Source organism: Euprymna scolopes, chromosome 42, assembly GCF_053919585.1.
Source record: "Euprymna scolopes isolate OS-2025 chromosome 42, ASM5391958v1, whole genome shotgun sequence".
Classification (NCBI taxonomy): domain Eukaryota; kingdom Metazoa; phylum Mollusca; class Cephalopoda; order Sepiida; family Sepiolidae; genus Euprymna; species Euprymna scolopes.
This window is the reverse complement of record NC_136523.1, coordinates 34,177,889-34,205,373: the sequence shown is the minus strand read 5'-3', so window position 1 is coordinate 34,205,373 and position 27,485 is coordinate 34,177,889. Positions and strand designations below refer to the sequence as shown.

The 27,485-nt window shown below is 34.4% G+C and overlaps 1 protein-coding gene across 1 annotated transcript in view; it reads right to left on the bottom strand.

Moving 5' to 3' along the window:
• LOC145267010 (uncharacterized) overlaps positions 1-25,129 on the bottom strand; it is a 173,625-nt gene extending 148,496 nt beyond the window's left edge. The window contains exon 1 of the mRNA XM_080122910.1: positions 24,611-25,129. Within this exon, the coding sequence (XP_079979036.1) occupies positions 24,611-24,722 (112 nt within the window). The 5' untranslated portion in view covers positions 24,723-25,129. The remainder of the gene's footprint in view (positions 1-24,610) is intronic.
• Positions 25,130-27,485: the final 2,356 nt, after the last annotated feature.

Genomic DNA, 27,485 nt, shown 5'->3' with positions numbered 1-27,485 from the left:
CAAGGTCAACGATTTGTTTTAGAAAAATATTCCTCGTCATCAAAACATGTTATTAGTTTCAGTTGACAAAGCAAAGAAAAACAAATGGCCGACATCTGATGAGAGACGAAACACGAATAAGTCATTCGCCCAAAACAAACTTTTTTCTCGGCCCGGGATTTTTTATCCAGGGATCCCCAAAATCAACAAAGATTAGACCATTCCAGTAATGATCCGATCCCTGTTTATTTTAGTGGGAGTTTAGGTCTGTGCAGTTCTAGGAGGTCCACCCTTCCAGGCTTTGCTTCCTTCTCTTTGAGAAGGAGTTAGTTTATTGCTAATCGCCTGAAGCGCCCTCACCTGGAGAATGCCGACGGGGCTGCCCAGGCACTTTTTTCTGGGTTAGAGTGCCCCTCCTCTGGGGCGCTAACTTCTCAATTCCACTTTTTACCATATTGTCTAAGTTCTTGCAGCGGAAGAGAAAACCAAACCATTTTCTTTCATTCATCGCCCATTTCGAACGTGAATGGAACATATATATATATATATATAAGTGAAATTGTATGTGTACATTTCCCTATCAAACTGCTCTGTCAATTTTCAGTCTACAGACTCGAGATTCGACATAAGGGGTATTAAAATTTGGGAAAATATTTTTAATCGGTTTTCGGCCAGAAATTTGGCTGTCAAATGGTCAAAGTTCAACAATTTGACCTTTGAATACTCTACTAAACTCCTCCGCCAATTTTGGGTCTAAACACTTGATATGACTTTTTATGCAAATATGATAAATTTCATATTGTCCGTTTCCTCTAGTGCATTAACTTGCAAAATTTATTGTATATTCTGCGAACTTCTTCCCTCTGATGAGAAGAATTGCATTTTTCGAAACTCCATGGAATAAGATTTTTCTTGTTTATCTGTACTCCTGGAATAATTAAAATTTTGATATACCTTCCTTACAAATTTATAAAGTTTTATTCAAATTTTCATTATATATATATATATATATATATATATATATATATATATATATATAAACATTCTTAAATAGTATGAAGTTTTTTGTATCGATGAAACGTTTTTAAATTTTTCGAATAATCCATTTAGTATTTCAGTTAAATTGGTGTGTGATACTATCAGTGTCCAACCCCATAAGTGTTGGGAGGGGGAGGAAAAAGAGAAAAAGGAAAACAAAGGTATAGGAAATGGTGTTGGCGGAAAAGCTGAGGTTGTTGGTCAAGGTGCGACCATGATAAAATAGGAAAAAAAAAAAAGTTTAGGTTAAAGTTTTTAGGTGTGGTCGTGAATTTTGCAACAGTTTTACAGTAGTTGGGAGTGGTTTGCTGCGGACTGTTTTGGGTTTGCGAAGGTTGACGAGAGTATAAAGAACAGTTGCAAGTTAGACTCCAAACTTCATAATTTTTTTTATAAGTTTATTAACTGAACAATAGATAGCAAGTTCACAAGGGCACACAAAAGAAAACTGAAATGGGATTGTTAATCAAATTGCGGCGATGATTATGAAAAAGGAGATCGATATGTGAAGAGTTATTTTACGGTCAGTTTTAGGAGTGGCTGTGAGTTTTGTGGTAGTACCTGTAGAACTGGAATCTCCTTCACTCGTTCCAATGCACTGAGTAACTGGATGTACGTAAAAAAAAACCCAAAAAAACTTTGCCACTCTTCCAAGCGACCTGCTTTATATTACATTCACCCACGTGAATCTCACAAGATCTCACGAGACCGTTTCTGTTAAAAATCGCAGACGCTATCTTGGTTTTTCTTTTTCCTGCCCAACGTGCATGACAGGCAGACACGTCGGCGCTTCACAGGTAGGTCGTTTGTATGTTCGTTTCTATTTTCCCCAAAGTAACGGATAATTTATGGACAGTCTTGGGTTTGCAGTAGTTGAGGATATATAGAGGATAGATAGTTTAGCGGCAGTTAGCGGCTCGGAGGTTCCCCTAGAGAGATCAGAGAGATTGAAGCTGAGTGAGACCAGACTAGTTTGAGAAGAATGGACGAGAGATGATTGGGTAGAAAAAAATTGTTGCCCTAGAAAAGACGACATGATTCCATTTCCGTTTTATGGAAACCGGTTTTCTTTTTTTTTTATTGCAAATCATAAGAACGATAGGAGTTTTCTATCATTTTTGAAAGTGATACAATGTTCAACGAGCGAGATTGGAGATGCGCTGCTCTACAACTCATGCTCTCTACCGGTCCAAGTTATGACAGCAGGACCATTGCCAGCACCCTGCATCACTATATTGCCACGAATAACAGGGACGTGCCAGAGTGATTAAAACAAAGTTTCCGACCACAGTTATGGTCTTGAGCATGGTTTCAAGTGAGGGCCACATCATGCCACCTCACATCTTCGAAGTCAGCTTGAAAGTCAACACCGAAGTGGATGTGCTGAAGAGTGTGCTGATCCGCTGGTGCAATCATGTAACTGCTGGCAAACCGTGAGTATGACAGGAGGACTTGGTGCCAGCTCACAAGTCCAAAGAGACCTAGGCTTGGCTTCAGAAGGAATGCTACGACTTTGAACCTTTCTCTCACTGGTCCCTTCCTCTCCCGACCTCAACCTGCTGGACTACTTTGTTTGGTCATACATTGAGAACATCACCAACATGACCTCCCACAACACCAAAATTAGCTTGATCGTCAGTATTCGACGCTTAGGCCAACTGTGGAAAAGGTATGCTCCAAGTTCCGGATCCATATCGAAGCAGTGATTGAGGCTGAAGGCGGCTACATTGAATAGATATCAGCTCTACTACATAATGAAGTTACCGGAAATGATTTTTTCAACACAAATTTTAAAATAAATAAAAAATAAAAATTTTAAAATAAAAAATAAAAATTAAAAAAATAAAATAAAAAGTAAAGCTGTATTGTTGTTTTCTTTAGGGCGACAATTTTATCGTTCCACCCTGTAAGTCTATGTAACGTAAGTCTATGTAACGTAAGTCTATGTAACGTAAGTCTATGTTACATCCGACGTTTAACTGATTTACATCTTGTTTCACGTTATTTTATTGTAGCCCTATCACAAAGGTGATCGTCTGACATATTCCAAGCAAAGCATATTGCCACTTTGTCTACAGGAATACTATGTAGGGAATTAAACAGTGGGATGTTTGTTCACATTACATTTAAATTTCTGAATATTAATACAATTAAAAAAACACAGAAGAAATTGCAAGTGAAGAAACTATTAAACCAGAAGGCTTTTCGGCATCCAGAGACCATATCGAGACTTTGTGGAGACAACGCCAAAGTTCTTCACACTCGTTGCGAGGCACAAGAACTTCGATGTCATCGGCAAACAGGAGAGACAGCTGAGAAATTACTTCTGGGAAGTCATTGACAGAGATTAGAAAAACGAGGGGCCCGATAGCTGAACCTTCTGGCACACGAGTTGCACTGCATACATCGGAAAGGCAGCAGCTCACTTGAACCCGAAATGTGCGGCTAGCAGGGAAGGCGTAGACCCACTGAAAAACCATGATGGAACCCGTACGCCCGGAGCTTGATTAGGAGTAGACGATGATTTACAGGGTAAATGAGCGAGATCCTGCAGCTTGTCATGTGGTGATGGGGCAGGAGTTGGAGCTGGGTTGACAGTGCAGAACTAATTAAGCTTGAAACTCTAAGAGGTAGCGACTAGCGATAGCTGCACGATCCCAGATGTAGCAAAAATACTCCATGTGTAGGCGAATGGTGGCATTGTAAAGATAAAGGATACTCTCAGGTGTGAGTAATTTTCTAGCAGGATAGAGGGAGTCCACCTTCTTTGCAGCAGCCTTGGCAATGTCTTCAACGTATTTGTTCCAATTCATGTTGCCTGTGAATGTTAAGTCGAGAAGTTTGAATGATGAGCTCTCAGATAGAGCGCTATTGGTTATGGTGATTCGTGGTTTCTAAAGGAAAGAAGCTTAGTCTTAGTAGCATTAAATATTACTACCAAATTACGGCCTCATTCCACTACAGACTGAAGGTTATTTCCTAAAACTAGCGGGGCAAAGGCATCCGGTTTTGAGTGTCGTAAAATACGCTTGAATATTATATCTTAATTTGTTCAGATTTTGTATATATATATGTATATATAAAATAAAAAGGAACAAACCGTATTATGTGTTCATCAACGTTTCGTCTTTATTTCGAGACTTCCTCTGGATGAATCAGATTAAGAAACCAAAAAAATATACCAGTACAAAATATTTGAAAATGTTTCACGTGCACAGTGTCACGCAGTTCTATTTCAGAGAAACGGAAAATTGATGTTGGAAATTCAAAAAGGAGAGGGGGGGGGCTGGCGCTGTTAAAGAGAAGGAAATTTTAGTGACGTCATATAGTCGTTAATTTAATTTTAAAACTATGAACGCAAGTTTATATTCTTATTAGGAAAAAGATATATCTGTTGAAATTCAAATATAAGTTTGTAACAGAAATGAAATGAGTGTTTTTTATGTAATTTATTGATTGAGATTATGTGTTAATTATTACAGGGGGTGTTTGAATGGTGTGAGAAAGTTAACCTGTGTCCACAGTTAAATAATGTCGGAATACTATTTCCATTATTTTCATCATATGTATATGTATATATGTAATTTCAAAAATTTGTGTGCTATCAGCTAGAATCGAAACCGAAAACAAAACTGTAACATTCAAAGCTGGTGACGTCACCACTGTGCACATGAACTGATTAAAAATAAATTAAGATGAATGTATAAAATGTATTTTTTCAATTTTGACCCAATTTTGATCCCTAAAAAAAAAAAAAACTATTTTAACCGGTTAAAGACCTACAAAAGAACGGTCCATAAAAAATCCAATCATTTGAGGCTCCTAGCATGGCTCTGTGATTTTTAGTTTCGGAAGAGATAGAGTTTGAAAATGTGGAGACAGACAGACAGACATAGTGCTTTTTTTATATTAGATTTCTGCCATTGCTTTATTCGTTTCTTTTTTTCCTGCCCTCATATCTATTATAAAACGTGGTGTCATCAGCAAGTATGTAACAAAACTACGAACGCATATTTTATCAGCAGCCGCATAACATGTATGCAAATGACCAAGCCAGTGCGCGAGCTGACATCACATCAGAGGAAGAGATGGGAAAGAAAAACAGAGAGAAAAAAAAGGCACCATGTGCTGAGAGGATCAGCAAGGTGTGCCAGCGTGAAATGGACATGTGGTCATCTGCTAGCATGAAAGACTTTTAAAGCACGTGTTCGCCATGCCAGCGTTTTATCAACTACATTGCGGACAAGCGATTTTTTTTTTGTTTGGAAAGTACCATGAATAAATGCCTTAGAAAAAAAAAGCAAAGTCGAGTTTCCTTTTATGTTATGATACACTGCCTAAAAGGACTTCCCTCAAGCTCCTAGGCTTAAATTCAAATATTAATTGGAATAAATACATTGAGCGAATTGCTAAGGCTGTTGCGACGAAAATGGGCTCTCTTTACCGTGCTAGAAGGTTACTCACACCTGAGCATATCCCGTATCTCTACAAAACCACTACTTGTTCATGCATGGAATATTGCTCTGACATTTGGGTTTGTGCATCTACCACTAGTCTCTCGCTTCTAGATAGGGTTAAAAAATAAAGTCACCAACCTAATAGGTCTCTGCACTGTTGGCCAAACTCCAACATTTATCCATCGCCGAAATATGGCATCCTTGTGCCTGTTTTGCAAGTACTTTAAATGGTAAGTACTCAGACGAACTTAAAGCACTGGTGCCCATTTGACCTTAATACTCCCGACAAACCAAACAAGCAGCAAAATCCCACCCCTACAGTAAAGATCCCTATATGCCGTAAAGCCTATTCAAATAGTTTCCTTCCTTGAACTGCAAAACTTTGGAATTTCCTCCCAGACCCCTGCTTGCCTGACTGTACTGACATGCAGAAGTTCAAGTGTAATGTGAACAGACATCTCGCTGCGCAACTCCCCACATAGTATCCCGGCAAATCTGGTCCCAAGTAGTAGACCCTTACAACTTAATGGCTCTGTGCCTTGTTTGGGATAAATAAACAGTGAAAAAAAAAAAAGAAAGAAAGAAATGTTTCTTTGTAACTGTCTCAGATACGTGTTCGGCCCGAGTGTTAAAATTTAACGATACCGTTGAAGGAGTTGAAGACCACGTTACAAATATACCCATCCAGAAGATAATTTTATCAGGGAGGTCATTCAGGAATATCAGGAATAATAAAAATCCAAGAATCGACCTCTGAAGCACACCTGGATTAATTTCATGTTATTTGGTCGTACGACTATCGAGGACAACCTGGATTTTTCTCTTGTCTGGGTAGGATCTAATTATATTAAGTATGCATCCAGAAATACCGGCTGATTTATCATTAGAAGTCCTTCGTGTGAAAGACTTTCGATATATCAAGGGCCAGGAGTTTAGTCACTTTATCATCGACTGACCTACCTTAAATAACAATAAAACAACCCCACCCCCACCCGCCAACTAAAGCGATACCCCACCCTCTGCTCCTGTTCAAGCCCATCAAACATTCCGGAATGTCGACAAGCAATCCCACCTGAATTAGAGCAAATATTAATTAGCAACCAAAGTCAGACGCAAAAACCGATATTTACGTCGGATTAGTGATTGTTTCATACGTTTCGCTAGTCTCCTTAATCCCATCCTACCGTCAAACTTGTTTCTAGAATTTCCGAAGATTGCCTTTTTCAGTAACCAGATCCGAAAAGGAAACTCCGTGTCTATGGTGATATGTAAATTTTGAATCTTACCTTCATTTAAAACTCAAATGTAAAACTTTATTTTAAACTGAAGAATATAATAGGAGTTGTCTATCTTACATGTAAAATTTTATTTCCTTTTTTGCATACGTTTCAAAATGTGCCCCCCCCCCATTATCTATGTATCTCATATAGAGATCAATTGTTAGACCCAGGCAGGTGGACCCTTGGTTTAGTATTTGTGGCCCAAGTAGGGTCTCCTCGGTATGGATAATCCACCCTCGCTTTTACGAGGAATGGCGCACCTTCTCCATGTGATGTTACCTTAAGTAGCAGCACGAAACTGGATACTCAACCAGACTAGATGAATTCTTGTCCTGGCGACCACAAGAAAGATATACAGTAACATATTACAATGGTCAATTGAGTAGAGAGAAATTATGTTTTCAACATCTTTTTTTTTTTTATTTATTTATTTTTACATGGAGGTTACCACTTATCAAGGCCCGGAAGCCACTCGGGGATAAGGGTTATTGCGTGAACAGTAATCAATGGAATAGTATCATAGTAACCGTTAGTTTGAGAGGTAAAGGAGAACTTTAACGGAATGTATTTCATATTGAGATCAAATGTAATTCCCAAGAAGGGTGTCTCCTTGACTTTTTGCAAACTTTGAAGAAAAATGAAACCACAAATATATATATATATATATATATATATATATATATATATATATATATATTTATATATATATAAATGACCTTGTGTGTGTGTGTGTGGAACGGTCTCTACCAAACTACTTCATTTATACAGATTTTTTATTATTATATTGTACCTAACTACTTATCAATTTTTGGTATACAGATTTGAAGCTTGATATATGAGGTGTTCGGCTCTGTGAACCAAATTCGATTTCGCATTTAGCTGGTAACATAAGGGGATCAAAATTTAAACATTGGAACTTGTTGACTTAATTGTATCATCCACGCATGCGCAAATATACATTTATACGGTTAACCATGGTAAATTTTAAACTTTTGATGTGTCCTTAGGTCATATGGTATTAAATACGGCTAGAGAGCTAAATGGATTTGATTCTAGCTGATGGCACCCAAGTCAATATATATCTTTTAAGTCACTACTATATATTGGGTACAATATCATAATATAAAATCTGCATAAATTAAAATATGATATTTAAGAGTATTTTACAGTTGCTTGGCTGTGAAATACGTTTAAATATATTTTAATTCATGCAGATTTCGTATTTATTATTATTAGAGTTTTGACAACAGCATATTCTTTTTCTTGTTTTGATTCTCAGGCATTGATATCTTTTATGTTTTTTATGTTGAGTGATGTGGTTCTCGGTTGATTAATTGTGTCTAACTGTGTCGGCGATATACTCGAGAGTCAAAACAATGAAAAGAGTATGCTGCTGTCATAGCCCTAATTATTATAGAGCCAATTCTTTAATGATTAATATATTGTACCCAGTATATAGTATTGATTTAAAAATTCAATATAAGAATTTAAATTAAAATATTGTAAATTAAGAACTTACAAAATTTTTTCTATTCGACAAGGAACATACATTGCAGTTTCAATTATGTGTTAAACAAAAAAAAAGCACAGATTTTTTTATGAATATTTTTTTTATAAATAATATTTTTTTATAAATAATATTTTTTTATAAATAATAAATAATATTTTTTTATAAAATAATATATTTTTATAAATAATATTTTTTTATAAATAATATTTTTTTATAAATAATATTTTTTTATAAAATAATATTTTTTATAAATAACATTTTTTTTTATAAATAATATTTTGCTAATATCTTTCCTCTGAAGAAAAGCATTCGTTAAAAATCTGAAAATAAGGAATTTTCTAAATTGTGTGTTCCTTGTCGGATGATGAATTTTTGTAATTCTTAATTTAAAAAATTTTAATTTATATTCTTATACTAGCAGTACCCACTAACCGGCGTTGCTTGGTAGAAGCGTACCCCACTCCTTGAAACAAAAAAATAAATAAATAAAAAATTAAAAAAAAAAAAAAAAAAACATCCAATGTGAATGCTATATCTATGAGTTTACGGATCAGTTACGAAAAGTGGGGTCTCAATATAAGTACCTTGTGTGCAAAATTATGTGGTGTAGGAGGGGAACGGTGGGAGAACTCTGTGATTAGAAGGAAAATTGGGAATTACTTCGTCTGTAAGTGATTGTGACGATGATGATGTCATTCCTAGGATTAAATCTAGGGTTTCATTATAACGAATTAATGTGTCTAAAATGCCGTCCATGGTTACATAAGATAATAAATTTATATGTGGCAACCTACGGTATTTTAGTCCAAAAGGGGAAAACTACAGCGTTTTTATTATATATATATATATATATACACTCGGGTTTTTTTATTCAAAAGTAATGGACCAATGAATTCAACGAGGTTGTTAGATAGTGCTCAATAAAAAGAGCTGATAATACTTGTTTATTTTTATATAAACATGCTCACATCCCGCTGCTACAAATAGCCACTTGTTTCAATCAAATAACAGATATCATCAGGCAGCGACTTGACTATTCAAAAGTTCAATGAATAACCATTTATGATTATTCATTGAACTTTTGAATAGTCAAGTCGCTGCCTGATGATATCTGTTGTTTGATTGAAACAAGTGGCTATTTGTAGCAGCGGGATGTGAGCATGTTTATATAACAATAAACAAGTATGATATATATATATATATATATAAGAGCAAATAGTTAATAAAACATGTTAAAAAACACTTTGAAATGAGTTAAAAACATATTTAATCTGAAAAGGAAACACTTAATAAGTGGATAGTCCTTAATCTGCAGAGTTTCGAAGAAATACTTTCCTTCTCATCAGAGGGTAGGAATTAGCAAAATGCGTGATCGGATTTTGCATACAAAAAGTATTTGATGATTTTATTTTATATATATATACTAGCAAAAGTACCCGTCGTTGACTGGGTTCAAAAACAGCCTACAGAAAATGGACTCTGATTTATGAAAGTATTATAGGTTATGAAAAGGAAGGGTTGTAAAGAGATAGCTTCGAATTTGGGGGTATCAAAACCAAAGCAAAATATGATGAAAGTAAAAATAAAATAGATAAACCCCATAATTTATTATACCATACCTGTTCACACTGAAACACTTATCACAATATTCTGTGGATCTATATTAAAAAACCTTGTTAAACTTTGTGACATATTTCCATTCTATGGAGGTCAGGCGCGAACGAACACCGCATAATTTTATTATACCATATTTCTTCAAACTGAAACATAATTATCAAAATATACTTACACAGATAGATATGAAAAGTCTTTATTAAAGTTTGTGCCTATTTTCAAAATTGAAAAATTGGTACGTGAGAGTCATCAGATTTTCATCTGTTTTTTCGACTGCTTCACGAACGCGCATGCGTAAATCGTTCACATGACATTCATTATGTTTAAAATAAATAGGTTTGAAAACACTTTTTAAAGATGGTGTCAAGCTGGCTTAATGGTTATTGTACTTGACTTACCATCTTTAGGTTTTGGTTTCGATCTCAGACCAAGTGTTTTTTTTTTTTACTTATAAGAAGTGAACTGTTTAGAAAAAATATAATACTCACATACACGTCTCAGTTTCTGTATGAATTAAAATATAATATTTATGCGTAATTATGACCGAACAATGCCGGGCGGCCTGCTAATCTTTATATATATATATATATATATATATAAGGCAAAATGTGTGTGTGTGTTTGTATGTCTGCCAAAAGCTTTTGACACACGTGACGAATTCTCACGAGATCGTTATCGTTTTGAAGGTCGATGTCTCGGATGAAAAATATCAAAAAATTGGCCCAAAACATTAATTCTTTCTTCCTAAACTCGCCAGTTTTCTACAAGGAGGGGTCGGCTTTTCCGCCAACATTTTTGCAAGTCACTGTCTCCTTTCGATTGACTAGCCTTAATTTAAACGTTCGTGACTTCCGTTTTTTTTTCACTTTCTTTTCTTCCTTTGCGTTACAAGTCGAGCCTGCCTGTCTGTCTACTTCCCCCCCTTTTTTTAATTTTTTTTTTTTTTACAACACCTTTTCCACCTACTGTTGTTTTGATTCCCCCCTCTCTGCAACTACCACTTTTTTTTTCAGGGTTCCTTACTACGCCACCTACACACCCGGGCAACACCGGGCACCCTCGCTAGTATATAATAAAAACAGTCATTTAATAAATGTTCCGTACATATATATTTTTTTTTTCATGTGTTTATGTGGTATGTTTTTAAATCATATTTTATTACCTTACGTTACAAACATTTTAAATTTTAATTGTTGTTGGCCTGAGTCAGGTATATCCAAAGATGTCCTGGATATGACCTTAAACTATATCCAGTGGTGAGGCCCCAGCTTGCAGGCTTTGGGGAGTGTGGAGCCACCCTTTAATTGCCATTGCTCCCAGGTCCAATCTGACCCGGACTGGTAGTACCCGTTAGGGTCCCAACTATGGGTTAAATAGAAGCCGACTTAAAAAAAAAACAAAAAAAAAAACAAATACATTCTATTAAAAACTTGTTCTTCAAAAATCACTGGATTCGGCATTAAATAACCTGAAAAGGGTTGATATGCCGTAAAATAAAAACCACCAACCAAACAACACCGAAAGAATTTTTTGTATTTTTTTTATCCTTATTCTTTTACAAGTTGGTTTGGAGTAGTGTTGGGATGGCGTGACAATGCAGCAAGATATCGTCATTGTTTTGAAAAGACAAAAAAGAAAGTCATTTATGTAAATAAGACAGAAATAACTTGCCATCAAGGTCATGCACGCACACACAAAAGTGGAAACTAAATACAGACGCGCACGCGTTCCACGTTTTGTCCGAGCAGACAACGAAAGGCGGACTTTCAAAACGTTTGATGGTCTAAACCAAACTTGCTTCGAAAATTATTGGGTGCATATTTACTAAAGTGCATCTTCGAAAAAAAAAAAATGCATTTCAGAGAAAAATATTACGTACTTACATGTCTTATCGAAATTAGTATAAATTCCAAAAATTACGAAAAATGGTCCAGTTGAAAAATAATCTATCATAAATCTCACCCGTCTGTTTAAATGTATGTATGTATGTTTAAACTTTCGACAGAGGCGACGGATTTGCACGAGATCGGTATCGTCTTGAAGCTCGACCCTTCGGACGACAACTATCGAAAAATTGGTTAAAAACATTAATTCCTTCACCCTCAACCGGGCACTTTTCTACAAGGAGGGGCCGCTTTTTTTCGCCGATATTTTCGAAAGTCATCCCTTCTTTTCGATTGACTAGCCTTAATTTAAACTTTCGTCACTTCCGGTTTGGCTATGGACGCTGCAACAAAAACATTACGATTTTTTGGGGGGGGGGGTTCACGTTATTCTCCTCCTTCCTGGTACGAGTTTGAGTCTGCCTACTACCACATTTTCAAAATTGTTTTTTTTTTTTTTTTTGCTCAACACACCAAATACCCGAGCAATGCCGGGCATCCAAGCTAGTTATAAATAAAAACAGAAATTCTCAAAGGTGCAATTAACTGCTTTCAAATCGGCCATCTTGCTTATTTTCAATAATACTACACCCCCAGCCCCAGAAAATTAGCTTTAGCACGTCTTCTACTGGGCGATGTTTTGCAAATTTTGAAAGTTATACTAATTTCGACATGACACGTACGTACATAATGTTTTTTCTCCTGAAATGCCTTTGTTCAAAAATACACGATTTGGTCGAACAACACGCTATAGTAAAATTGCACCAATTATTTTATGGAATTTGATAAAGAAAAAAATAAAATAAAATAAAATTAAAAAAAAATCCAATTTAATCTTTTTAATAATTTCGAAAGAAAAGTTTACAATTAAATATGATTTTTAGTGCTTGTGCAGTTTACTAAAGACAAAAAAAAAAAAATCAAAATATTGAAAAAGAACTATATTGTACGTACACGGTATGGAATAAAATTCTCAAATAAATAAATAAATAAAAAATAAATAAAAAAACATCGCTTATTTGATCAAGTAATTTTTTTTTTTTTTTTTTACAGAGGGAAATCAAATTTTAATGCGATCAATCGTATCGCCGAGATCTTGGCTATTTCCGCGGACTAGAAAGGGGCGCCAGGGGAGATAACTCCACTACCGCTTAATGAATAGTCCGTGTGCTGTTATCTGCGGCGTTGTTTTTAAAATACCAAAAGAATGTTTGCTTATTTATTTTTTTTTATATTGCGTTGAAATTCGGCTTTCAAACGCATTTCAATTAAAAATTCAAATTTAACCAACGCTTCTGACACGGAAAACACTACCTTGAATTTCAAATCGCGTTGCCAAACGCATTCTTCCGGCATTTCAAAAACACCACCTATAACAGCACGTCGACTATTAACTTTCTGTTTTCTTCAACTTAACATCATGGCGAGAAAAAAAAAATGATAAAAACTCTCACGAAGGAGTATAACTCCAGAATATATTAATTTTAAACATTTTTTTGCGTTGTAATTCGGCTTTCAAACGTATTTCATACGTATTTCAATTTATTATACTATACTACTACTACTACTAATAATAATAATAATAATAATGATCTAATTTAGTTCGTCTCAATTTTTTCGAATATCGAGGAAATATTTTTAAATCAAATTTGATTAAAAAAAAAAAAATTAATAGCTTTTATACATCTCATCCATTTCGGTACGTAAATTGTTCCATTCCTTGCCTGTATCCCTGACGGCGAGGATCAGCAAGCCTCACTTCTGAATCTATTCTTAAGTTCAGAGGATTGCGTTACAAATGCCCACAGCCTACTAGTAAACGCTGACCACATTGTGATATTCGTAGATATCACCCTTAATTCTCGTCCCCAAGTAGAAATAGTCAAAACATTTATACTTGCAAGAAATCATTGTAAAAGCGAAAAGGGCACACCGAAAGAATCAGAAAACTCAGAGTCGCAGAAAATAGAAAGTTTCTTGCCACTAAATGTGGCACATGGCCACAAGGTGGTGAAAAGTCAGAATATCCAGTAGGGGCGTCTCAGGTTATATATCTACAATAAACCAATCCCCTATTCTTTAAGGAAGTAACACCTTATTCCCAAAATGATCCCAGCTACAAAGAAAAAAAAAAAAAAAAAAAAGGTTCTTTGTTATTGTATCTAAATTCAAAAATCGAAAGATTGAGTTTCACGTGAAACCAATCGTATCTACTGAATTGAATTGTGTCGCAGTAATGAACATATCTAAAAATTACGAAGAAGACAATTAGTGTAAATCGAATTTTACTAAAAACAAAAAATTAAAAAAATAAAAAAAAAGAAAATGGAGAGTTCGAATAGTAATAAAAGGGAGAGAAATATTTTCTGAAAACTGAAAATCGGGTTTGTATTACTGTACACAGATTCGAAAAAGTTGTCAAAAAACAAATATATAACAAATAAATATTATCAAAGGCAAGATAAGTTACTTTTCTACCAAACTGGATATATTTTTTGTGTTTTTATTAAATGTAACATGTTTATTCAGCTCGAAAAGCATGCAGTGTTTATCGATGTATTGGAAAATTCAAAATGGCGCCTGACTCTCTCTTTAACACGGTAAGTTTGGGAAAAAGTGTTATAAATAATAAACTAGAAAAAATACTATTAAAAAACCACCGAATATATGTCAAATTATGTCATGCTAACATATATTGAGCGAATTTCTAACAGCATTTTGTCTAGTTTATTATTTACAATACCTTTTCCCAAACTTACCGTGTTAAAGAGAGAGTCGGGCGCCATTTTGAATTTTCCAATACATCGGTAAACACTTTATGCTTTTCGAGCTGAATAAACATGTTACATTGAATAAAAACACGAAAAATATATCCAGTTTGGTAGAAAAGTAACTTACCTTGCCTTTGATAACATTTATTTGTTATATATTTGTTTTTTGACAGCTTTTTCGAATCTATGTGTACACAGGGTTTGTATTACTGTACACTGTACAGTAATACAAACCCTGAAAATCTTTGGCCGATTTAGAAAAGCCTAATTTTCGCTAATTGTCTTCGAAAACTGTTTTTCATTAATAATTGCTTTTCTAACTTATCGCTTTTCGGGGTTTGTATTACAAATACACAAAATAGTTGTAAAACCCACCACCTAAACCCTAACCCTAAACCCACCCAGTAAATATCACTTTAACATTTATTAGGTGGGTTTCTAACACCATTTTGTTTTATTTCTTATTTTGGAGTGAATATCGAGTCTTCAAAGACATCGCGGCCATCTTTTCTTGTTCACCGGCAGCCTTCAACATTACTGGTTTTTCGAACCGAATAAGCATTTTACATTAAATAAAAACACTAAAAACGTATCTAGTTAGATAGAAAAGTAACTTATCTTGCCTTTGATAACATTTATTTGTTATACAGGGTGACCCCCCCCCCCAAAAAAAATAAACAAACAAAAAAAAAAAACAGAGGACATTTAAGTGTTTTTCTGAGCATTTTGCAGTCAACGGAGAAAAAAAGGCCAAAGACCCTAGTGTTTTGATGTGAGGTTTTGAATATAATAAACTAGTTATGACCAAAGTTTCATTTCATTCGGACAAAACACGAAGAAACGGGGCCTAATTAGAGTTGGGCCCGTTTTTTTTTGGGGGGGGGGTCACCCACCCTGTATATATGTTTTTGATAACTTTTTCGAATCTTTGTGTATAGGTAAAACAAACCAGCTTTTCATAATTTTTCAATATGTTCATTATTGCGACATGGCAATTCAGTAGATACCATTGGTTTCACTCGAAATTCAATATTTTAATTTTCGAATTTCGTTACAATAACGAAGAAGGCCCGAAAGGGGGGGGAAAAATGGCGGCCCTTGCGGGACGTTCGCGGGGAAACGAGATAAAACCACTAGACACATTAGAAACGCACAAATGACTGACAATGTCGGCTATCAGTCAAGTCAGTTGTTGTCGTCGTCAATAGGGTTTCGTATTTTTGTTGTCATGGTAATATCGGAGATCAATAGCTTGCAAGCGACACAAAGGAAAATGTCATCCGACGAGAAATAAGCGATTGTGTTGACGGCCTTCCTATTACAAGGTCGGCCGTATTAAAAAAAAAAAAAAAAACTCCGGAAAAACAACTGACATAAACTTTAAAGTTTGCTACTTGGGTCTTCAGTCCATAAAACTAATGACTAGGAATAAATGACAAAAGGAATTCCGGGTTTGTATTACTGTACACATAGATTCGAAAAAGTTGTCAAAAAACAAATATATAACAAATAAATGTTATCAAACGCAAGATAAGTTACTTTTCTACCAAACTGGATATATTTTTTGTGTTTTTATTCAATGTAACATGTTTATTCAGCTCGAAAAACATACAGTGTTTACCGATGTATTGGAAAATTCAAGACGGCGTCTGACTCCCTCTTTAACACTATAAGTTTGGGGAAAAGTGTTATAAATAAAAAAAACTGGATAAAATACGGTTAAAAACTCGCTCAATATATGTTACCGTGACATAGCTTGACATATATTCGGTGGGTTTTTAATAGTATTTTGTCTAGTTTTTTATTTATAACACCTTTTCCCAAACTTACCATGTTAAAGAGGGAGTGGGGCGCCATCTTGAATTTTCCAATACATCGGTAAAGACTGTATGTTTTTCGAGCTGAATAAACATGTTACATTGAATAAAAACACGAAAATCTATCCAGTTTGGTAGAAAAGTAACTTATCCTGCTTTTGATAATATTTATTTGTTATATATATTTTTTAACAACTTTTTCGAATCTATGTGTACAGTAATACAAACCCGGAATTTCAATACACACACAAACACCTATATATAGATGGAGAGAACTTAAATGCCTACTAGACACTGTCCTCGAGTGTCTAAGGTCTCTCTGTACAAGTGTTTGTCAGAACAACCTGGCATGAGGATACTTTTTCCATACAAGTAAACCCTGACCAAATATTCAAAATCACATTTCGCATTCGCTGTCCAAATAAGATCTCCTCACTATGGCTAACCCATATTAGCTTTTACGAGGAATGGTGCACCTTCTGCAAGTGATGTTACCTCAAGTAATAGCACGAAGCTGGATACTCCACCAGACTAGATAAATTCTTGTCCTGGAATCCAGTAAGAACAAGCGACCAAAATAAAAGATATACTACAACAAATATATAAATGTCACTTCGTGTGGGAGTTCATTCCTTATAGGTTCCGAAAAGGCTGAATTTATCTTTTGCAAATTTCACACAAAACTAATTTATCTATCTGGCAGTATTTTTTAGATATCTTTTGTACAGAAATTCATCCAATAATCATAGAAAATCGAAAAAAAAAAAAAAAAATCCGATTTTAAAAATAGTCTTCCTCTTTTGTAGATAAAAAAAAATTACAAGGGAATATTTTACGTTACACGGGCCAAGGGAGATAAAATCTCAGCAAACAATTTCTTAAAAAAAAAAACAAAAAAAAACAAACAACAAAAAAATAAACAGATTTATTGTCATCTGGAGATATAGCTTACTGATAGAACATTGGACTACAGATCGAATGATCCCCTGTTCAAGTTCGGGTTCCTCACCATCTTATTTTAATTTTTTTCTTATTAATGAGTTCAATTTAAAATAAAAGAAGAGGTACCATTTAAAATCGCTGCAAATCATTTCTTCGTCTGCATATTTTAAAACTAAACATTAATCAGAAGTGACTTTTCCAGGGCATTCATCGTCAAGCCCAAATATCAGCTGACGTGATATTGTAAACAAAGACAGACTGAATTTGATGAACATTATTATTATTTTAAAAACTTCTTTTGCGAATTAGTCCACCTGGCAAATTATTCCTCGTAATATATAATAATCAATAGAAGATTGGTTCAATAATACTACATACGCAATCTGTGTGATTTAAAATATCATGTTTAAGTGTATCGTACGACCGCGCAACGCCGGGTGGCCAGCTAATCTATATATAAAAGCGACCGTGTCTGTCTGTGTGCACTGAACAGTGTTAACCAAATGATCAATTTTTGATCTATACATTTGAAACTTGATATATAGGTATTCGGACCCATGGAAGGAATTCGATGTAAAGTTTACAACAGAATCCCGACCACTCTAATTTGGTTTTCAAGGGTTATTCGAGGTCACTGACAACGAATCTGATAATCAAACACGTCGCAAATTTCCCGTTTGCATGGTATGAACCCCTAGACCTTGTGATTATTTTGTGTCATTTCACCGCCTTCGGTAGTGTTTTCCTTACATGACGCGTTCGCGTGCGAACGGGCATAGTGAAGTGTCTTATCACATCGCGGAGGAATCTTTAATTTGAAATAAGAAAATTTAAAAAAAATATGTGGTTGATTTTTTTTTTTTTTTTTAATCTTACGTAGTCTTAAATGCTTTTTAATTAATCTAAATAAACAAAAAAGTTTTCACGAGCGGTTTACAAAAAACATAAGCACCAAACATTCTTATGCGTTTCGTTCTTTTTTGTGTGTGTGTGTGGGGGGGGTAGAACTTGTGTAGTTTAACAGGTGCTTCTGCAGTTTAATTAACCGTTTTTCCGTAAATAACCCGCCGACATTTACCGAGTAGAATATCGTTTAACATTTCACAAAAGTTATGTTTACATTGGGGGAGGGGGGGGCGGTTGAGGGTGGTGGTGGTATGGGTGTTAAGAAAAAACACTACCGAAGGCGGTGAAATGGCGCAAAATAGTCCCAAGGTCAAAGGGTTCATACCATGCAAACGGTAAATTTGCGATGGGTTTGATTATCAGGTTCGTTGTCAGCGACCTCGAATACCCCTAAGAAATAAATAAATTAAAAAAAAATAAATAAAAAAATAAGACTGGTTGAGGGGGGGGGGTCTGTTGTAGCGTAAGGTGATATTTAGCGAATTCGATTTGATTTTTAGTAATAATAGCTTATAAAGAGTAAATTAAAAAAAAAAATGGAAATAAGTCAACTAGACGTGTATCTTCTATGTATGCGGACATTTTTTGTTGCTGGCGTCCTTCCGTCTAGATAGACGATGGAGAATCGCGCCTGAAGTGGTGTAACTGTTGCTGTGACTGAGCAAACCGATGCGGGAGCGTCAGATTCTGTTGCACTTCCCGCAGGGATATCCTCTGTCATGCTCTGCCGATGCTGCTGCTGATGTTGTCCTTTTCCGCCCGCCTCTCTTCTCCTCCCACTGTTCATCTCTTCTCGCTCAGTCGGACACATTTATGAACTTTGACCCTCCAAGAGTCACGGTCCGTCGGGTTAGGATTCAAGGTCAACAGGGTTGATGTTGCCGGATTTAAAGTCCCCTTTGCGCACATCCTTAAATCTGAGGAGTGATCTACCGGTTGATCTACTGCCGGCTAAGAGCTCACCATACAGGATGTCTTTGGGGATTCGGCCATCCTGCATGCGAACGACGTGCCCCAGCCAGCGCAGACGTCTCTGGGTTGGTTGGTTGGTTGTTTTACGGCATATCAACCCTTTTTGGGTTATTTAATGCCGAATCCAAAGATTTTGAAGAAAAATTTTTTTAATAGAATATATTTGTTGTTTTCACGTCGGTTTCTATTTAACCCATAGTTGAGACCCTAACAGGTACTACCACTCCGGGTCAGAGTGAACCTGGGAGCAATGGTAATTAAAGGGTGGCTCCACACTCCCCAAAGCCCACAAGCTGAGGCCTCACCACTGGATATAGTTTAAGGTCATATCCAGGCGTATTTTATGACCGGGCAATTGAGGGACTTTTACCCTCTGCAGGGGGGCAGTTGGCGTATTCTAATGCCCCACCGACAGGGCCGACGTCTCTGGGAGAGGAGGGCAAACATGCTTGGAAGATTTGCTTTGGCAAGAACGTCTTTGTTCGGAACACGGTCCTGCCATGTAATGCCTAAGATCTTTCTTAGATTGCACAGATGGAAGGCATTTAGTCTGCGCTCTTGATGCTTGTAGAGGGTCCATCTCACTGCAGAAGAGTGATATGATGAGGACAAAGGCTTGATATATCCCCATCTGCGGAAATATACCTTTAATGACGTTATTTTTATTTTATTTTATTTTACATGCGTATAAACTTATCTTAGATGGTAACGAATAACGACGGAGAGTTATATGTTTTGATTTCGATTCTAACTGATGGCACCAAAGTTTTTTTGTTTTTTTTAATTTTGAAATTACGACTATCGAAAATTGGCTTCATCATACGAAATCCGCACAAATTAAAATATCATATTTAAGCGTATTTTTCGACTGGTCGAACTGCTAGTATATATAAGTGAAAGAAAATTAAAACTAAGTTGAACTTTACAATCAAAATTTATTGCTCGACTGAATACTCCCCCCCCCCAAAAAAATTACAAAATCCTTATTCCGCAGAGTTTCAAAGAATGCTATTCTTGCTATTCTTCTAATCAGAGGACATAAAGAAATCAGCAAATTATATTTGTAGCAAAGCTAGAATTTGCTGGTTATGGCATTAAGTGAAACTGCAATTTATTGTAGTTATAAATTGCAAAGAAAAACAAGTGTAAAAATGTTGGATATGTAAAAAAAATAAAATAAAAATAAAATAAAAATAAAAACAAACCGCGCATTTGCGTACATCAGGTAAACACTACATCCTTTTGATTTCATTACTACACACACACACACACACACACACACCGCCCGGCATTGCCCGGTCGTAAAATACGCTTACATATATTTTGATTAATGCAGATTTCGCATTTATTATTCGACCCAATATATAGTAATGATTTAAAAAGTAAAAAAAAAAAAAAAAATGACCAGTGTGCCACCACCAAGAATCGAAACCAAAACGTTTAGCTTACGATTTATTTTTTCGTTTGACGTTAATGCCTGAGCTATGAAAACATGTTTGCTGCAAGGCTAAAAGTTAAAACATGAATCAATAGCTATTACGTTACGCATGCATGTTCATAACGCCGTCGTTCGACCCTCACCTGGCAAATTTCATTTTTTTTTTTTTTTTTTTTTTAATTTTCACACTTTTGCACCGATTTTCCCCCCGGCTAAAACCCAAATATAAATTTTTGCATGAGTTCGAATATCCTATATATTAAGTTTCATGTCTGTGGACCAAAAACTGACAGACGTTTAGTAGGCAAAAATTTTAAACAAATATATATAGAAAGAGGTTTGTGTTTACTATAACCTTTGTACGCAAATATTACGCAAGTATAAATCATGTAGAATATCTGCATGAATATAATTACACGTAATAGTTAACTAAAGATGATCATCCCATATAAAAACCGAAAAAACTAATAGGGAATTAAAATGAATGTTTAAAAGAATATGCAAATTAGCTACATCTTTTGCAGATGAATGCAATTGCACGATCCATATATAACAAAGTTATATTTTCTTTTTAAATAAATAAATTAAAAAAGAAGGGGGGTGTTTATATGAATATCAATACACACACACACACACACACACACACACAAAAAGTTCTAGGAGTGTGTGTGTATATATATATATATATATATATATATATATATATATATATGTCTCGGAAGTAGAGTGAAAAGCATATCTTATTTTTCTTTTATTAATATTATTGGAATCTTTTCTTTTCTCCTTGTACATATTTTTGTGAATTATTCCATGGATTTCTGCCTTTGGATTATTATGGACCATTTTCTTCCAATTAGAGTATAGATATAGATTGACGCTTGTTCAGCCCCCCCCCCCCTTATGAAAACACAAAAATAAAGGAAAATAAGTAAATTTTTACGATGTGCCCCAGAGTATTATAAATACCCCCAACCTCCTCATATTAAGAACGGCTTTCAGAATAAACACCCCCACCTCGAAAGCCGTTCTAAACACGAGAGGTTGGAGGTGTTTATTTTGAAAGCCGTTCTTAACATGGGATAGTTGGAGGTGTTTATACTACGCTGGGGCAAGTCGTAAAAATTGCCCGAGAAATCCATATAATGTACGTACTTGTGACGGGAAGAAACTATCATACACCAAAAATCACGTAAATTGATCAAATAGTTCCCGTGTATAGAATAGCTTTCTAGAATCCTAATTTGAAGTTATCCTCTGGTTCTTTAAAACTGTTTTCAAGTTGGCGTCGCGAGATCGTCGCTCGTAGTCTAGCCATTTGATTTTTTTTATTTTTAAAATAAAACTACTTGGTCACTTTACGTGATTTTTAGTGTACGATATTTTCTTTCCATCACATCAGATTTTTATTTATTTTTATTTTTTTAATGTAAGAGAGAATTCTAGACAAACAACCCCCAAAAAATGAATGCGAAAAATGGTATTTCCGCGTTTATGAACCCGCGATTTCCACGAAGTTACTCGGGTGTGCCCCGGCAGATGAGGGGAAGAACCGGAAACGGTTGGCATGTAGTTTTCTGGACATTAAGACGTTGTTTATCCAATGCATTAATGAATTTCAGTGATCGTCGCCATTCTTAACATGAACATGAGGAGAGGGGTGTTGTAACAAATTGTGTTTTGTTTTTAAGCAAAGTTCGTCCTGCCGTTTCCTGTTCTTCCCGCTATCTGCCGGATACACCCAAGTAACTACGTGGAAATCGCGGGTCAATAAAAGCAGAAGCACCCGAAAAATATATAAATGTTCACTTATTTTGTTTATTTACTATTTGTTGATGTATAGGAAGACAAAATGTCTTTAAAAAAGACATTTTTCTAACAGTACACCATTTTCGGCGGTCCCTTCGGCCTTCTTCAGTGTATGGTAGACGTTACTATTATTGGCGAAGTAAACTACCGGCGTCCTGTACCTTACTTCCTGTCAATAGACAGAAAGTCTCGTACTTCATAGCTTTAGTCACAACTAATAATTAATTACGCTTAACTTAAAATTCTTATAATTTTAATTAAATATTAAAGATTTTTTTAACGCAAATAGATCACGAAAGAGTAGATAAACCCAAATAAATTGTTTTTGACTCATTTTCTCAACTGGATTATTTAAATAATGGTACTTGTGCAGTTTACGGGCCGTGCTGAAATAACGCTATTATTTAAAAAGCCATTCTTAGCACACTAGAGGAGAGGAATTACTATTCTGTAGTTTTACCTAACATATCCCACTACTCAACCGCCAACAACCCCTATGCTCTAAAATAGTAACATATTTCGATCAAGTGGCAACACGTCTTGTTTAAAGTGAAAAACTGTTTTTCGAGCTGAATAAACATGTTCCATTAAATACAAACACTAAAGACATATCCAGTTGGGTAGAAAAGTAACTTATCTTGCCTTTGATAACATTTATTTGTCATATATTTGTTTTGTGACAACTTTTTCGAATCTATTTGTACAGTAATACAAACCCTGTTTATTATTATTATTATTATTATTTTTTAATGTAAAAGGTTTATCCGGTTCGAAAACAAAAAAACGCCACCGAAAAAAGAAAAAGAAAAAAAAAATGGCCGCGATGTCTCTTTACATCTTTGAAGTCTCGACAAAATCTTTAAAATAAGAAATAAAACAAAATGGTGATAGAAACACACCCAATAAACGCCACGGTAACATTTATTGGGTATGTTTTTAGTACCATTTTGTTTCATTTTTATTTTGAAGTGATTATCGAGACTTCAAAGATGTAAAGAAACATCGTGGCTATTTTTTCTTGTCCGATAGTGTTCAATATTACTTGTTTTTCAAACCGAATGAACATTTTACATTAAAAAAAAAAAAACAAACAAACAACAACAAAAAAAAAAAACACGAAAAACATATCCAGTTAGGTATAAAAATAATTTATCTTGCCTTTGGTAACATTTGTTATATATAAGTCATGAAAATATATATGGCAATTAAGCTACGCAGAATATTCCGCGTTTCATACTCGTGAGAATTCGTTAATCTTCTGTGTAGCTTAATTGCCATATATATTTTTTATAACTTACTACCTAGCTCTACCTATGTATTGAACACTGTTGAAGTAAATACTGAAAAATTTACGCATAAAATTATATCTACGTATATTAATTTATGTGATTAAATAAAGTAAATCAGATATATATATATATATGTGTGTGTGTGTAACTTTTTCGTACCTCTGTGGATTGTAATTACAAACCCGTAACGTTTATCCAAGTTAGTATTTATTTAATTTACGAAAAAGAAGGTACTTATTTAGAATTACACTTGATTAAAAAAATAAAAAATAAAAATGCAGAAAAATCTATTCTAAATTACGTATTCGTCATGGAACGAAGATTTCATATTCCAAAAAAATCACGTAAATTGATCATGTAGCTTTTTGGTGGTTGTTAAGATAGAGTCGACGGATCGAATTGTTAAAAAATGTTGTTTTAAGCAAAAAACAACAGTACTTAATTGTCATGTCGAAAGTGGTAATATATCAAAAAATTATGAAAGGTTATCGAGTAGAAAATTATAGTTAAAAGTAATTTTTATGGAAAGTTGAAATGGAATTTTCCCTAGACGTGAACACTGAACACCTTAAAATTGCGAATACAGGGGACATACTTATCTCCTTTTTTTTTCGCCACTTTAATAGCTGACATACAGTTTGAGACCATAACAGACATTTTTTTTTTTTACTAAAAACACAACAGCAGTTGTTTTACTTGGTGAATTTTCGTAATTTTAGGATTTATTACTATTTTCGACATAACTATTAAATAAGTATTCTTCTTTTGGCTTAAACCCACACTTTAAAAGACCGATATGTCGACTCTATTTTAACAATCACCAAAAGTTGAAAACTTTCAAAATTGCAATATTTGAAAACGTAATTTCACACATACACAACTATTTTTACTTTTACAAATATGCCTACCTGTTGTTTCCGTTTGGTGGTTAGAGCAGGTGTCCGTGGTATCAATCTTATTATCGAACGAGGGGTCTAGATAATCCGAATCCATGTTTTTAAGGGGATTATCGCTTTCCATTGTACGTTATTTATTTTTTTCTTTCCGTTTTAAAAATATTCGAGGCCAGTTTTCTTTTTTCTTTTCTCGGCTTCCAAAATACTGATTGTAAAACCCGTTATCAAAATCGACACTTTTTATTTTACTTTTTTTATTATTTGTTTGTTTGTTTCTTTCTCTGCTTCGTTATACCTGGGCGACACCGAGCACTTGCTACTAAAACCTGTAATTACAGGTGCGCGTTTTTTTGTTTTTTTAATTATCCGATATATTAAAAGTGTAACGCGATTTTCCCCCCTTCTTTTAAAAAAATAAAAAAAAATAAAAAAAAAGAATTACGTGTGTCACATCCAAGCAGGTACTTGGTTGTTTCGCCGACTAGAAAACACGAATTAATTTCAAGATTGAAAGAAAGACTTTATGAGAATAAATAAATAAAAAAAAAAAAGTCCTCGTTGTCCGGCGTGGAGGCGCTATTCACTCGCAGCCAATGATATCCAAGAGCTAGGAGAAAAAGTAAGAGGAGGTTTTCGACGTACTCGTAACCCGTTGGGTCACAACAGAAACCACTAGTTTTTTTTTTTTTTTTTTTACTTTTGAGACAAGTTTTTTTATGGTTTGCATTAATATACACATAGATTCGAAAAAAGTTGTCAAAAAGACAAATATATCGCAAATAAATGTTATCAAAGGTAAGGTGTTACTTTTCTACCCAACTGTGTTTTTAGTGTTTTTATTCAATGTAACATGTTTATTCAGCTCGAAAAACATACAATGTTTACCGATGTATCGAAAATTTAAAATGACTCCCGACTCTCTCTTTAACACGGTAAGTTTGGGAAAAGGAGTTATAAATAAAAAACTAGACAAAATACGGTTAAAATCTCGCTCAATATTTGTTACCGTGATATAGGCTAACATATATTCGGTGGGTTTTTTTAACAGTATTTTGCATATTTTTTATTTTTAATTCCTTTTCCCAAACTTACCGTGTCAAAGAGAGATTCGGCGCCATTTTAAATTTTTCAATACATCAGCAAACACTATGTTTTTCGAGCTGAATAAACACGTTACATTGAATAAAAACACTAAAAACTTATCCAGTTAGGTAAAAAAGTAACTTATACTGCCTTTGATAACATTTATTTGTTATATATTTGTTTTTTGACAACTTTTTCGAATCTGTGTACAAACCGAATTTTTAAGACATTTGTCGGTATTTATGCAGAGAAGATACCGTGCTGCTGCAGTGCTGCTGCAATAACTTCATTTTTTATAGACCCATTTTTAACATGGAGGGGGGGGGGTTATAACTATTCTAGGTTCTCCTGTAGAAGATGTCTTCCAGGACATTTTTTTTTTTTTTTTTTACCAAAACAGTTCTTAACAATTTTTTTTTTTTTAATGTTTAACATATTTCAAATTGATATAAATTATTGCACAATTAATATAATTAAATTGAAACAAAAATATTTTTCTTATTTCGAATTATTTAATCAAAAAAAGATTCAATTTTTTTTTTTTTTACTGAATTACTAAATTAAAAAAAAAAATTTTTTCAAGTTAAATTCAGTTTTTTATGATATTTTTGTTTATTAAATTGCTAGTTAATTTGCTAAAATAACTTTTTAAATTGAATAACCAAGTAAAAACAGGAATTTTTACTTAAGTAAATTATTCGAGATAAGAAATGTTTTTTGTTTTAATTTAATTATTTTGGTACTTGTACAGTTTAATGAACACATTAAAAAAAATGAATCGAAAAACGGTTATATTGTACGCATCCGTTTTGGACTGAAGATCTCCGAAAAAAAAAATTTCATTGAATTTGATCGAATAGTTTTATTTTTACAGCGGAAAAAACACGTTCTTATATGAGAGCGCGTTGAAGTCAGCCATTTTGAAATTTGTTGAACACGCCACGGGGAGATAACTCCAGTTAAAGTGCCGACACTCCCCATCTTTAATACTATCTTTTCTTCCTAAAAATCGAACCTTTTGCTTGGTATCATAACAAATTGTTTTTTCGCTGTAAAAATAAAAACTACTTGATGAAATTAAGTGAATTTTTTTTTTTTTTTTTTTTTTTGGAGAACTTCGTTTCATAACGGTTACATACAATATACTCTTTTTTCGATATTTTCATTTTTTAATGTCTTGACTAAACTGTACAAGTACTGTCTTTTTTTTTTACAGCGAAAAACCAATTTGTTATGATACCGAGCAAAAAGTTCGATTTTTAGGAAGAAAAGCTTGGGAGGGAGTGTCGGCGCTTTAACTGGAGTTATCTCCCCGTGGCGTGTTCAACAAATTTCATAATGGCTGACTTCAACGCGCTCTCATAAAAACGTGTTTTTCTGCTTTAAAATAAAAACTACTTGATCAAATTAAATGAATTATTTTTTCGAAGATCTTCAATCCATAACGATTGAAATAATCAATATTTTCATTTTTGAATGTCTTGATTAAACTGTACAAGTACCATTATTTTTATTGTGCAATAATTTATATTAGTTTGAAATAGATTAAACATTAAAAAAAAAAACAAAAAACAAACAAACATTGTCAATGACTGTTTTGGTAGAAAAAAAGTCCACTGATATCGACCTGCTGCTATGAATTCGGAAGGAATAAGTGTGTGAGCGAGAAAAACCGAAAGTAGTTCAGGGAGAAGTCTCCTACGAGGGGCGTGCAATAAGTAACGCCCCTGACCCACTTCCCATAGCAGTAGAGCAACGAAACTTGGCACAGTTATTAGTCTTTCTCTATATAGGAACCATCCAG